Below are 12,567 nucleotides of genomic sequence, written 5' to 3'. Positions count from 1 at the left end.
CCAGCACCAAAATCCACAGACAGTAACCCAAGCTCAATACTGAACCAGCAATCCTGGATCTGTGAGGTCACAATACTCCAAGCGTGTTATGCTGCCCTGTGACACAGCATGAGTAGCAGTTTCCAGGAAAAAAAGATGGCAGCTGGCTTTATGTGTCTCAGAGCAAATTGTATTAGCCTTCACCCTTCACAGTTGGGGGCTGTCGCATGATATGGGAAAGCTGGCTAATGGGAAATTGGCAGATGACCAAATAAGAGCAGAAAAAAAGTACTTAAGCCCATGTCCATTGCATTCTATGGATTGGGCCCCACTGTAAATAAATGCATTATTCAAAGATTGTATGAATATATTAAGAATGACTTATTATTTTGAAATATTTGATGTAGAAATAGTTCAGTGTTTTCTTATAATAATTTAATTATATATATATATATATATATATATATATATATATATATATATATATATATATATATATATATATAATTATTATTATGTAATATATGATACTTATTTTTAAATAACCAAAACTACAAAATGTGGCATAGAATTTTACAGTGCATGTGACAGTTGTTAAAGGAAAAAAAAACACGTAATGTTTTCCAAAAGGTGTTAGTCCACAACAAGCTTTCAGAACAGCTTCAGTGCTTCTTATTCCAGATTCTGTAAGTCTCCAGAACTTGATGAACACCATTCTTCCAAAAGGGTTGAGATCTGGTAACTGCAAAGGCCCCAGCATATGTTTACATCATTCTCATTACTGCCCTGTGGACAGGGGCTAAAGCACACAAACAGTGCAATTATATAAGAATTAGACCCTTGATACACAAGACAAGAATGTAGAAATTATAGTGTGACTTATAATGTAGACGGAATCATGGACGTACTAGCCTGTCATTCTTTTCTGTTATTACTAGCCTACTCTTTATGAACTCAAAGAGGAACAACAAGGATATTTGATTGATTTGGATGACAGTTGTCTTTGGCAAAAAAAAAAAAGTATACATATACGTATACAGATACTTATTTAATCGTAGTGTTTGCCTGACCCATGACAATAGACTACAGTGCTTATTCCTGTAACATTAGACAGGGTTAGCAAACAAAGTCAAAGGAGGAGTGGTTATTGCTTAAATAGCCAAAGAACCCAATATTCTTTAAGCCATGTAAGTCAACAGAGATATAAAATGAAAATGACATGGATGGCAAACTAACACTAATCAACACTAACAAAGACTGAATTAAATGTGAAATACAGAAACTGCTGCTCCAAGTAATACTAACAGAATGCTTGAATACAAAATTGTTCAAATAAATGTTTATATCATATATCATGTCATACTTAATTATTGATTAATGCTGAAATGTTTGTTTGAGCAACCTTGTAACGACATAGATTATACATGAATTCAAAGCTATGATGCAATTTTTTGTTACAGCATGGTGTAGCTTTTTGAACTGAACATGTAAAGGTCATTTGGGCTGGGAATAACCTCACTGCCCCCAGATCTCCTAAAAAAACAACACTCTGCCAATACCCAGTCTGACTGCTACCCATAAGGCTATAGGGCTGTTTTGGGGGGTGTGTGACGGGGAGGGACAGGAAAGGGGACGCTCTACACAGCTAACCACGTGAGCACTTAGGGGAAATGCACAACATATGTGACTCTGTTTTATAACAGGATCACACAAGGGTTGGATTAGGAGTCTAAGAAGAAGAAGAGAATGAGAGAAATAGGTGGAAAAAAAGAGCATATAAGCATGCTGGAGGAGGGGAAGGTCGAGGAGCTGATTAAGGCCAGGAGAAGAACCACATGCTGGATTAGGAAGAAACATGTTCGAGTGGGGCTAGCAGAAACTCTCAGCACGTTTGTCATGATGGTATGATGACTCAAATTCATGCCAAGTACACATTTCATAAAACCACATAACCATTCTTCCATCTCCCATCTGTAAGTGAGTTTCAGATATAATTATTTAAAGGACTCATATCATGATTTTTAATGTATTCCTTTTTTTGTGTGTGTATTGTATCTGTTTGTGCATGTATAAGATCTGCAAAGTCACAAAGCTCATAGTCTCCCCCAAAGTTTTACCTAACAGGGAACACTTCTCCAGACCTGCTCAAAACGCCTCGTTCGACGTCCACTTTAGTACCCTCGTACTTCTGTATTTTAACCATTTTAAAAGCAATCCATTTGCAACAATGAAAGAACATTTCCTCACAGACATGAAGTCAAATTCACATACAGCCATATGCACATCGTGGATTTGGTCAATATCCTATTTTTTAGAAGCAAAGAGAAACACAAAGGACCTAACTGTCTGCATATATCATTACTGACAAAATATTTACACCTTACTCTACAGATGTTTCTGTGTGTGTCAGAAGAACGTAGTTCATCCTTACATCCAAAATAACATCTAGGAGTGGAAAAGATACTCAGAAATGATGTTTAAATGAAAGTATACTGTAGATAATATGTTAAAAGAGGAAGTATCCCAACTAAAATGTGCTTGAGTGAAATGAAAAAGTTGCTACTTTTAAAAGTATTCACGTATTAAAAAAGGGTAATGTTTTTAAGTGGTGAAATTAAGGCAATGTCATGTTTTGATGTGAAAACTAACTTTTATGACTTCATTTAACCTGTTAGAATATGATATTTGTTTTAGAACAACTATGCCTAGAATGTTATTAGCATGTTGAATTGCTACTGGAATTGATGCTAGCACTAGCAACCTGGCATTAGCAAAGAAAGCAGACCTAGCATCTAACTAGCATCTTAGTGAAATATAACTAGTTAATGCTAGCAAATTCTTGAAACTTACCTCAGCATGTTTTATATATATATATATATATATATATATATATATATATATATATATATATATATATATATATATATATATATATAAACCTTTGCTTACACCAGCATATTAAAATAATTTACTGAGGTACTCAAACACACACGGATAGCTATATTGCTAAATACATTGTGTAGGATAAGAAGGTCACTGCAATTGATGAACTGGCATGATCCTTGATAGTTTTTCTACATGTATGATATTTATGATTGGATGCTAAACTGTCGTGAAGACTCTTCTTTGGTGGAAAACTTACTGACTGTTACAAAGCGCTGACGCTAGAAAAGCTGCACCATATTGATGATTAGACAATAAGAACACAAACACATTTTTTTTTTAAACCCTCTCTTTATTACTAGGCTTAGATTACATGGAGTGTCTGCCGTACAAGCTTTGTGAACGAGTTGCTACTTTATAAATCTGATATCTAGAATTTATATTTTATCTTATATCTTATCTTTTGTACTATTTTACAAAAATTCTTTTGTACAAGCTTGAAAATGTTGCATGTCTGTGTATATGCTCGCCTGTATGCTGGTTTCTTGAGGGGCTTTTTCGAAGCCAGCTCACTGGATTGATAAATGTTTACAGAATTATGTCTTTAAAAGTGATTACAGATTCCTTTTAAAAGGATAGTGGTGTGTGTAAATATGGATTGTAGTTTGAAGTTTCAAACAAATTGCCTCTTAATTTGAAAATATTTGGGTCTTGGCTGTATTTAATTATGAAAAGTGCCAGACTCTTTAGAGAAAGGTATAAGTCAGGCTCATAAAACAAATTTTTAAAATTAAAATGACCTTCAGACACGCACACGTGCTGCAGTATAAGTGCTCTTTCAATTTCTGTTAATTGTCAATAATCTGCAGAACCTTTCAATTTAATGTCACATGTTAATGTCTTTCTTATGATGTATATTCAAATATATAAAATACAGTAGGTGGCTGGTCTCTAGTCTCTAGCTGTTGACATGTACCTTGACCTGTATTTGGTCTGATGCCTGTTATCTTCTGGTGATATGGACATTTACCCTCAACCCTGAGAATCTTTTTTTTTCTTTTTTTCTTTTTTTTTTTAGGTGTTTGGTCTAGGTTCTGTTGCTCAAGTGGTCACAGGAGGGGGTGTTTTTGGAGATTACCTGAGCATTAATCTGGGTTTTGGTCTTGGTGTAGCAATGGGGGTGCATGCTGGTGGGAAAGTGTCAGGTAAGCTACTGAAACATGTGTGTGCATGTACGTGTATATCTAGATGTCTTCTTCTTTATTCTGCCATGTTTTTTAAATGAAAAAGTCTGATAAGTTTGATAAGATCACATAATTTCACTGATTGCTTTGTCACGTAGGTACCAGCACTTACTTTTACCTCGTATTAGAACTGAATTCTTTCCTTTGCACATTTGGTTAAAAGCATCCACAACATGATAAATGTAAATATAAGCAAGGTTCTCATGTTTTCTCATGCCCAAATAGAATATTTCAGTAACACTACAGTATATAGGGTTACATAAAATCTGCATAAGGCCATCATGAACCTAAATAAGTAAGGAATATAACATGATGGCTTGTGCAGTTATGGGAAAATAATCAATGATGAGGTGGTGGGATGCGGACTGGCATGAAGCACGGTTACTTTTACCACCTCAAGGTTTATTATTTTCAAATAACAGCATGTCCCGAAGTGTTTTATTCCTCTTATACCACAACAGTTTTCCAACCCTACTAATTAACGTTTTCACTTACATTATAACAACTATAAATAGTTGTTCCTGCACCAGCCTCTCTTTTTACATTCAGCTGGAGCTTGTTACGCTGGTAAGTGTCATGACACGATCTTACCTTGGCATTTATGATAAATTTAACATATACTCACAGAAGCAGGTAGCATTGCCAGTTACTGGAGATTTTTATAGCTTTTAAATCTCTAAAGAAGTGGATCATGAATAAGCATGTTAGTGTTCTGATCTTATTACTCAGGTGCTCACATGAACGCAGCAGTGACGTTTACCATGTGCGTAGTCGGCCGTCTGAGCTGGAAGATGCTTCCACTCTATGTAGTTTCACAACTTCTGGGCTCCTTTATCGCTGCGGGAACAGTTTTCACCCTGTACTACGGTGACTGAACATGCACATTCAGTTTTACACCTTGGAAAATGATATGAAGTAAATTTTAATGACCACTAAAACATTTCAACTTGTTTGTTTATAGATGCCATATACCACTTCAGTGAAGGAAACTTAACAGTGTTTGGCCCCAAAGCAACAGCGGGGATCTTTGCCACTTATCCAGCTCCTTATCTCTCAATACAAGCTGGATTTTTGGACCAGGTAAGACATTCTGTCATAACTGAAAAACCTGTCTGATCTTGTCATAGTCATAACAAATACTTCAACATAAGAGAGAAAAGTTATTAAAATGGCTCATGACCACATTGTGAGATAGAAAGTCATCCTGTATTCTTTATTTTATCATTAATATTTATAATATATATATATTATATTTATTGTTTGAATGTTCCAGTATATTTCCATCTGCCTCACTCAGGTGCTTGGTACTGCCATGCTGTTGCTATGTCTGATGGCACTGGCAGATAAAAGGAACCAGCCTGCCCCCACTGGTGGAGAGCCTGTGGCTGTTGGGGCTCTTGTATTGCTGATTGGAGTTTCCATGGGCAGCAACAGTGGCTATGCCATCAATCCCACCCGAGACCTGGGGCCAAGAGTCTTTACAGCAATTGCAGGCTGGGGATTAGAGGTATTCAGGTAAATATAAGGCATAGTAGATTATGTTTTAAACAGGATTGTAAAGAAGTCAGCACCCTTCTTGTCCAGAAACATAGATCCCAGATAAATGCATGTAGTTATTCGGCAAGTGGTGACTGATTATCAAAGAATAATTATTCATTCCTCATTCACTCATCTTCAACATCCACTTTTTCTTGGTGGATCTGTAGCCTATACCCTTAAGACAGGAGTACACCTTGGTTTGGCTGTCCATCGCAGAGCATCATGCAAAACCCGTAGAGGCAATTTTGCTTATCCACTCCACCTACCAGCATAGTTTTCGGAGGTGGGAAGAAACCAGTGCACTCAAAGGAAACCCAGGCGGACATGGGAGAACATACAACATTTCTGAGACCGTCATATAAAACCCTCAAAGAGTACATGACCTGTTATATAGCTCATTTGAAAAGACATAGACCCTGTTATTAAATTAGATTTGCTAATGTTTTTTCAGGTGTTGTCAAAGTTCCACAAGTAACACCTGTAGTAAATTAAGAACCTTTATAGTGGACATATATGTTCACCATAAAATGTTTATATTATGACTGAATTTTATTGTCTTAAATCAATGTGTAGCAGTGATTCAGTGATGCGGCAGGTAGCATCATCGCCTCATAGCTCCAGGATCCCGTTTGATTATGACCTTGGGTTTGGAGTTTCGCTCATTGTCCAAGTTCTCCATTTTCAGCCCTAAAATATGCTGATAGGTAGATTGGCTATGCTAAATTGCCCCTAAGTGTGTGCATGGTGCCCTGCAATGGACTGGCATCCCATCCAGGGTGTACTTCCACCTCGTGCCAAGTGTTTTGGGATAGCCTCCGGATCCACCCTGACCGTTATATAGCACTTACTGATGAGGAAGGAATGAATGTATTTCTGTTTGTCTTTCCCACAGGGCAGGCAGATGTTGGTGGTGGGTGCCCTTGGTGGCGCCATTAGTCGGTGGAGTGACTGGAGCTTTGATATATAAAGCATGTGTGGAGTTGTTCCATCCCAAACATAAGGATAGAAAACCTGAGCACAATGGACTATCAGAGAGCATAGCGCTGGATCAGTGCAAGAATGACAACACAGATGAGTGTGTGAACTGTTAACAAGACGAGTACCGCTTGAATCATGAAGACAAGAGAGAGGAGCAAAAAAAAAGAAAAAAAAAAAATCTTTTTTCACAGTGAGGCCAGTCTAATAGTAAAGAAGCGATAAAATCTGCTCCTGCCTGTTTCAGTGTATAGATGATTGGAACATGTTTGGATCTTCTGAACGGAACGTTGAAGTTTAAAAAGTCACTACACAAGTGATTGCCATGACCTTTGAACATGAACTGGAATGAAGATTTTATATTCAAATGCATTCGAATAACAAGCCTATAATTTCACACCGCCACATTAGCAGGACCATTTTTAAATCAGACAGGGGCGATATTGAAATATTTTTATTCTTAATTGTTTCAGATTATTCTTCAAATTTATTTAGCCACAGTAATGTTCTTTGTCACTGATATCCTGTTAGATTAGGCTAGCCCAGATACACACGTGACAAGGTTGGTTTAGTTATAGAAAGTCATTCCCTCACCGGACACTCATTTTTACTGGCTCTTCAAGACAAAAAAATGTTTCAGAGAAACCGTAAAAAACCCTCCATCTGGAAGACTTTCCCATGTCAGAAAACTGTTACAAAGCCATGACAAATGTCACCATCTCAATGATTACAGGTTTTTCTTTCAATAAACAGCATATCCATTGTTTAGCAGGCTTAGATTACCTGGCACGTTCTCTGTGCAAGTCCTTGGGAATGAGCTATTGCACATTAATACAGTTTAAACCTGTGATTTAAATGACATCAAGAACTGCTGCCAGAGCTGCCGTTATAGAAAATTATTCAACACCTTCTGACTCGTCAGAATTGAGATTTCAACAGTGCTGGAGAGTATAATTTCTTTGAAGGTTTAATCAATGTAATCTACACAAAGGAAGACAGCTTGGAATGAAGCTAAATGGGATATTTTCCATCATTCATCACACTGACAGAACCTGATGCTTCTCACTTTACATAAACCTGAACTCAGTGTTCATGCACAACTACGATATTGCACTTTTAACTCAATAGTTTTTGGGTATGTTCAAATAAAACATTTTATCCTCAGTGGCCATGTGGTTGTCTCTTCATGCTTTGCCTGCCCTTGATCCCCGCACTTTGGCAGGACCTCCACCTGACGGGACCTGGCTGGGCTGCTTCTTCTTGGGAGCAGGAGGCTTGGTTTTGCCGCGGAAAGCCTTGTCTGGGTCCAGCTTGTTCAGGACTGTTTCACCAGGTGTATCGAGATGGGAGTCCCTATGGAACGTAAGGGGCTGATAAAGAGATGCCCATTGCTGTATCAAAACACACACAGAGAGAGAGAGAGAGAGAGAGAGAGAGAGAGAGAGAGAGAGAGAGAGAGAGAGAGAGAGAGAGAGAGAGAGAGAGTTCACGAATGATCCACTATGCACAGTTGCAGTCAAAGAATTAAACATAATGGCAAGTGGGAGACTCAAATTTATAAAACTTTGTTATTAAATCTTTTTACAGTCCCTCCAGGATTTTGTGAATTGCGATTACAGACATCAACGTAAAATCACGCAAACTCTGCAGTATTTGGAGGAGCTTGTAATTTTTCAAAATTTTTTTGCAGATCTGGGCCAAAATGCCATGTGTCATGTGACGTCATCACAATAAACATTCAGCCAAAGCCCTCTACGAATCCACGTGCGTCGAACAGGAGTACAGCTAAAAGGTCTCGTTTACCAACAAACATCACTGTGAAAGTCCGTGCAAAACTATTTTGTGCAACTGCATTTTCGCCAATTCCAGTAGTTTTTTTGCAAAAAACAAACAAAAAAAAACAAAAACGCTTACCCTACCCCCCACAGCCGCAGCAAAATCAATCATTTTTAGCCACAACGGTCACAAAAAAAAAAAAAAAAAAAAAAAAAAAAAAAAAAAAAAAAAAAATATAACAACTCCTGTATGCACTGCTTTTCAGGGAAATTGATTTGTACGTGCAGAGTGTTCAAAGTCTAAAAACAGTCAATGTATTGATTTTTTCCTTAAATAACATCTCCAGCAAATTCCAGGGACAATGTAAAAAAACCAATATCTTAAGCTGTATTATACAGTATGCGGACTATAAATCAGAAACTGGAGAAAACAGTGAGGAAGTCCAGCTACAAACAATGAAAATTAAGATATCGAGCCATAATGTTGAATTACTGTACAGGTTAAGCCATTCACTGTACACTGACCATGATGTAATTCATTCATTGAAACCTGGAGCTTAGTTTAGTTGCTTTCTTAATACGAGGGTGAAAATATTTGTGCTTATGTTCTGTATTTTCTGTCAGATTATTAAAACGTATGTTACAATATTATTACTCAACAAAAGGACCTTATCAAGTCAAATCACCAGACCTCAACCCAACTAAGCAGCATTTCACCTCCTGAAGAAGAGACTGAAGGGAGAAACTCCCCGAAACAAACAACAACTGAAACAGGCTGTGGTAAAAGCCGTCGAAGAAGACGACGAAATCTTGTATTATCTACGACAGACAACGGTTGGTCATCAAGAGCAATGAACTGGGTAAGAGCTTCTGTTATTGATACTGCCTGTCGGTTGTCTCTGGACATTTTCTCTCGCTTCTCCAGCGTTTGCTGCAAAGTTGGTTGTTGCCGTTTCCCGCTGCTAGTGTGAGATTTACTTCTCCGTTTTATATTTTGTATAAGAGTTTTAAATGCTTTACTTTATTTTAAATCTTTATGTGCGATTAGGCAAACTTATGTTATGAGTCATTTACATTTCAGTATGATTGTGTTGAGTAGGAGAAGTAGTGCTGTTGCTTGTGCGAGTGACGTACTGAGTTCATGTTGGGGTCGAGGACATGCGCACGGGGAGAGCGCGAAAAAGTTCATGTCTCCTTAACCCCTCGTACACTAGCATTAGCAAACTCTTTGCACTTGGTGTTGTTTGTTCTTTAGATGTTTAATCAATTTGCTTGTGTTAAATGAGCTATTTTTTACCCCTCCTCTTGACAGTTTAGCAGAGCATAGTTTGCAGTCTGCTCTACTTTTATCATCATCACTTATCTTAAAATATCTCCAAATTGCTGACATTGCGCCTCCTGACGAGAGGTTATGGCTATGTCACGTTGTCATAAAGTGGTATCGGTGCGGTTGTATCGGGGTAGTTTTACAAGTACGAGTACATGAGCACAGTATCGGGCCGACACCAGAGCACTGGTATTGGTATCGGTATCGGTGCATCTCTGCTGCTAAACAAAGAAAGCTAGGAGTGAAAGTAGTATAGTTCTTATTTGTAGAGAGAGAAGAGAGAATCCTGGCGCAAATCATGAACAGTTATTAGAGTAAGACAGTGAATTTTTAAAGAAACATGCAAACTGTCACATACTTCTGTATGTAACTTCTTTAAAAAAATAATAATAGTAAAAAAAAAAAAAAAAAAACCCGGGGTAGAAGGGGGAAAGAAGAAGAAGAAAAAAAGAAAAAAAAAAAAAAAAAAAAAAAGAAAAAAAAAAAAAAAAAGAGAGGTCCATGTGGATGTTATTGATTTAAATGTGTCTATATTCCGGCAGGCTTTAGGCGTTTTTGATTATGTTTTTAATATTTAATCTTGCCTGATGGTGACATAACTGAAGGTGATGTGATGATGAGTTTACTCCTACCTTGGCTTGTGGACTGGGCCCGTATGGGGTAAAGGCGTACTGCCACTCCGGCAGCCCTAAATGCGTGATCATGAGCCTGTAGTATGCCGTGAAGGAGGAAGTGAGAAAGTGCCAGTATAGAGACCGGTCCAGGAACCATATTTCACTCTGTTCAGCCAGGGCGTCTATTCGTCACCAGCCATCAGGACGTACAATAAAGAACAACACAAAATGACAGAATGAGTGATTTATATACTACATCAAACTGCCTCATTTGTTACACTTGCTCGGAGTTCGGCTTCAGATGGATGATCACCTGGAGTGCAGCCTTTGTAAACAAGGCAGACCCTGCCGTTTCCACCGCAGGGGTCAAGCTCAAAGATTCGGCTACGGGAGTCAAAGTGAGGCTCTTCTCGTTCCTCTGATACTAGAGAATTAACAAAAAGGTTCTTAAGATACAGTTATTCAATGTGACAGTACAGATTAGAGTAATTATAACGCACTCCGAAAACGGTTTACGCAACACATTGGCATACACTATTCTGAATATTTCCTCACCTTCTAATTCATCCTTGAAGTCAAGGTCAGCTAACGTGGGTGCGCTAGGGAGGGAGTAAATGTTGGACTGCACCAGCAGACGAAGCTTCGCTATACTGTTGATCACCATGCAGCCAACAGGGACCGGTTTATCTGTAAAACGCAGTTATTCCCAAAAACAACAAACAACAACAAAAACAAAACAAGAAACTCCTAGCAATCAGAGGGAAAAAAAAAATAAAAATTCACATCAAATAACCCTGCTGTTGGTGGACAAGGAGTAACGGGCATCTTTCACCCTCCACGTCCTTTCCCCTTCAGTGAATGTGCTTTAGTGCTCGGTGAATTTTATTCATGTTTGGTGCAGTAACTGCAGTTGTGAGTGAAAAAGCATAGTTTTTAGCTATCTTCCATATTGCTGTACCAACAGATCAGATATTGCGAATGTTACGACTAAACCATAAATGTTGGCACCTCTGGATTCTGGACCAGTATGGAAAGGATTAGCACAACTGATAGAATACTGACTGCGTGGGGTTTCTGTGCATGTTCTCCCCACGTCCAGGTGGGGTTCATCTGGGTTTATCTGGGTTCTCCTGTTCCCCACCCGCCCCCCCAGTAGGTGATTTAGTGACTTGAAAGTATGTATGAGAGAGTGTGTGGCCTGGGATGGATGGATGGCTGGATGGACTGGTATCCCATCCAGGTGTATTCTCGCCCTGTGCCCATCGTTTCCAGGATAACCTCTGAATCCATCGTGATCCTGACCAGGATTAAACGTTTCCTGAAGATGCAGGAATGAATGAAAATCTGTTGTAACTCACTTTCCAGCTTGGAGCTCCAGGTTAGAGTGAAGCCATCTGTGGTGAAGTAGAAGTCTTTCAGGTCCTCCGGCAAAATGCAGTTGTTTTTCTGATGACACAGAAGCACACATATATATCCCTTATGCATTCATTAGCTGAAATCAGTCAGGGGTTCAAGCCCCGGCGCAGCCAAACTGCCACAGCTGGGCCCTTGAGCAAGGCCCTTAACCCCCTCTGCTCCAGGGGCGCTGTATCATGGCTGACCCTGTATTCTGACCCCAACTTTCTGGTATGCGAAGAAGAGAATTTCACTGTGCTGTAATATATAGGTGACCAATAAAGACTCATTATCATTAAATATGTATTTTTGCATAGTAATTTTTTTTTTTAACCTACCTGCTCCCATGACAGGATGCATCGCTTCTCTGCAGGCTCTCTCTCAACAAACAGCACATCTGACACACTGGGAAGACTTTCTGGGGACGGAATGAAATATTATATTATATTATATTATATAATATTTTTATATATATATACACATATATAAAAGAAATTAAGTTAATGAGCAATAAGCAGACTGAATACAGAAGTTCTGCATATATTTTGATGATTTTCATGTCTAATACACCTCACTCAGCTAATTCAGTGCTTTAAAATTATGTGGTTTAGCAGAGGAAAAAAAAACAGACATGTGCAGTCTTAATTATAAGTCCTAATCCTTACTCACCTAAAACTCGGGTTATTCCGAGGGTAAGTCTTTCCGAAAACCCCTTGAAGAGTGTCTTTTCATCCACCGCATCCTCCATTCCAACCTGCCTGTGTTTGTTTTTATAAACACACCGCATTCTGGTTAATCCCGCCTTCTGTGCAAGGATTGGCTAGTAGACATTAGTT

General features: G+C 38.5%; 2 protein-coding genes across 4 annotated transcripts; one reads left to right on the top strand and one right to left on the bottom strand.

The window, feature by feature from the left end:
* Positions 1-1,686: 1,686 nt before the first annotated feature.
* aqp7 (aquaporin 7) lies at positions 1,687-7,787 on the top strand. 2 transcript variants are annotated; one of them, NM_001201082.2, is given in 6 exon segments: positions 1,687-1,881; positions 3,941-4,067; positions 4,836-4,973; positions 5,068-5,186; positions 5,404-5,621; positions 6,538-6,788. In NM_001201082.2, coding segments are annotated over 6 exon segments (957 nt in total). In that variant the 5' UTR covers positions 1,687-1,725; the 3' UTR covers positions 6,737-6,788.
* On the bottom strand, positions 7,053-12,551 carry tpgs2 (tubulin polyglutamylase complex subunit 2). 2 transcript variants are annotated; one of them, XM_017492118.3, is made up of 7 exons: positions 12,401-12,551; positions 12,070-12,149; positions 11,695-11,782; positions 10,892-11,023; positions 10,650-10,760; positions 10,355-10,518; positions 7,053-8,011 (listed from the first exon to the last, which is right to left on the bottom strand). In XM_017492118.3, the coding sequence occupies exons 1-7, from the start codon at positions 12,516-12,518 to the stop codon at positions 7,805-7,807; spliced, it is 900 nt and encodes a 299-aa protein (XP_017347607.1). In that variant the 5' UTR covers positions 12,519-12,551; the 3' UTR covers positions 7,053-7,804. The 2 variants fall into 2 exon arrangements, with proteins under 2 accessions (XP_017347607.1, XP_053544001.1); XM_053688026.1 differs by having other exon boundaries at positions 7,797-7,973.
* Between the last annotated feature and the right edge of the window lie 16 nt (positions 12,552-12,567).

Source organism: Ictalurus punctatus, chromosome 18 (assembly GCF_001660625.3).
Source record: "Ictalurus punctatus breed USDA103 chromosome 18, Coco_2.0, whole genome shotgun sequence".
NCBI classification, from domain to species: Eukaryota; Metazoa; Chordata; class Actinopteri; order Siluriformes; family Ictaluridae; genus Ictalurus; species Ictalurus punctatus.
The sequence above is the reverse complement of the archived record's forward strand: the minus strand, read 5'-3'. Positions and strand labels throughout refer to the sequence as shown.

Excerpts from the sequence above, each read along its gene's own strand:
- aqp7 (XM_017491803.3), top strand. The coding sequence starts at position 4,037 with ATGGGGGTGCATGCTGGTGGGAAAGTGTCAG. Across the intron at positions 4,974-5,067 it reads AGTTTTCACCCTGTACTACG|ATGCCATATACCACTTCAGT; the intron begins GTGACTGAACAT and ends GTTTGTTTATAG. Across the intron at positions 5,187-5,403 it reads AAGCTGGATTTTTGGACCAG|GTGCTTGGTACTGCCATGCT; the intron begins GTAAGACATTCT and ends TGCCTCACTCAG.
- tpgs2 (XM_017492118.3), bottom strand. The coding sequence starts at position 12,518 with ATGCGGTGTGTTTATAAAAACAAACACAGGCAGGTTGGAATGGAGGAT. Across the intron at positions 11,783-12,069 it reads GCATCCTGTCATGGGAGCAG|AAAAACAACTGCATTTTGCC; the intron begins GTAGGTTAAAAA and ends CTGTGTCATCAG. Across the intron at positions 11,024-11,694 it reads CTGGAGCTCCAAGCTGGAAA|ATAAACCGGTCCCTGTTGGC; the intron begins GTGAGTTACAAC and ends TGCGTTTTACAG.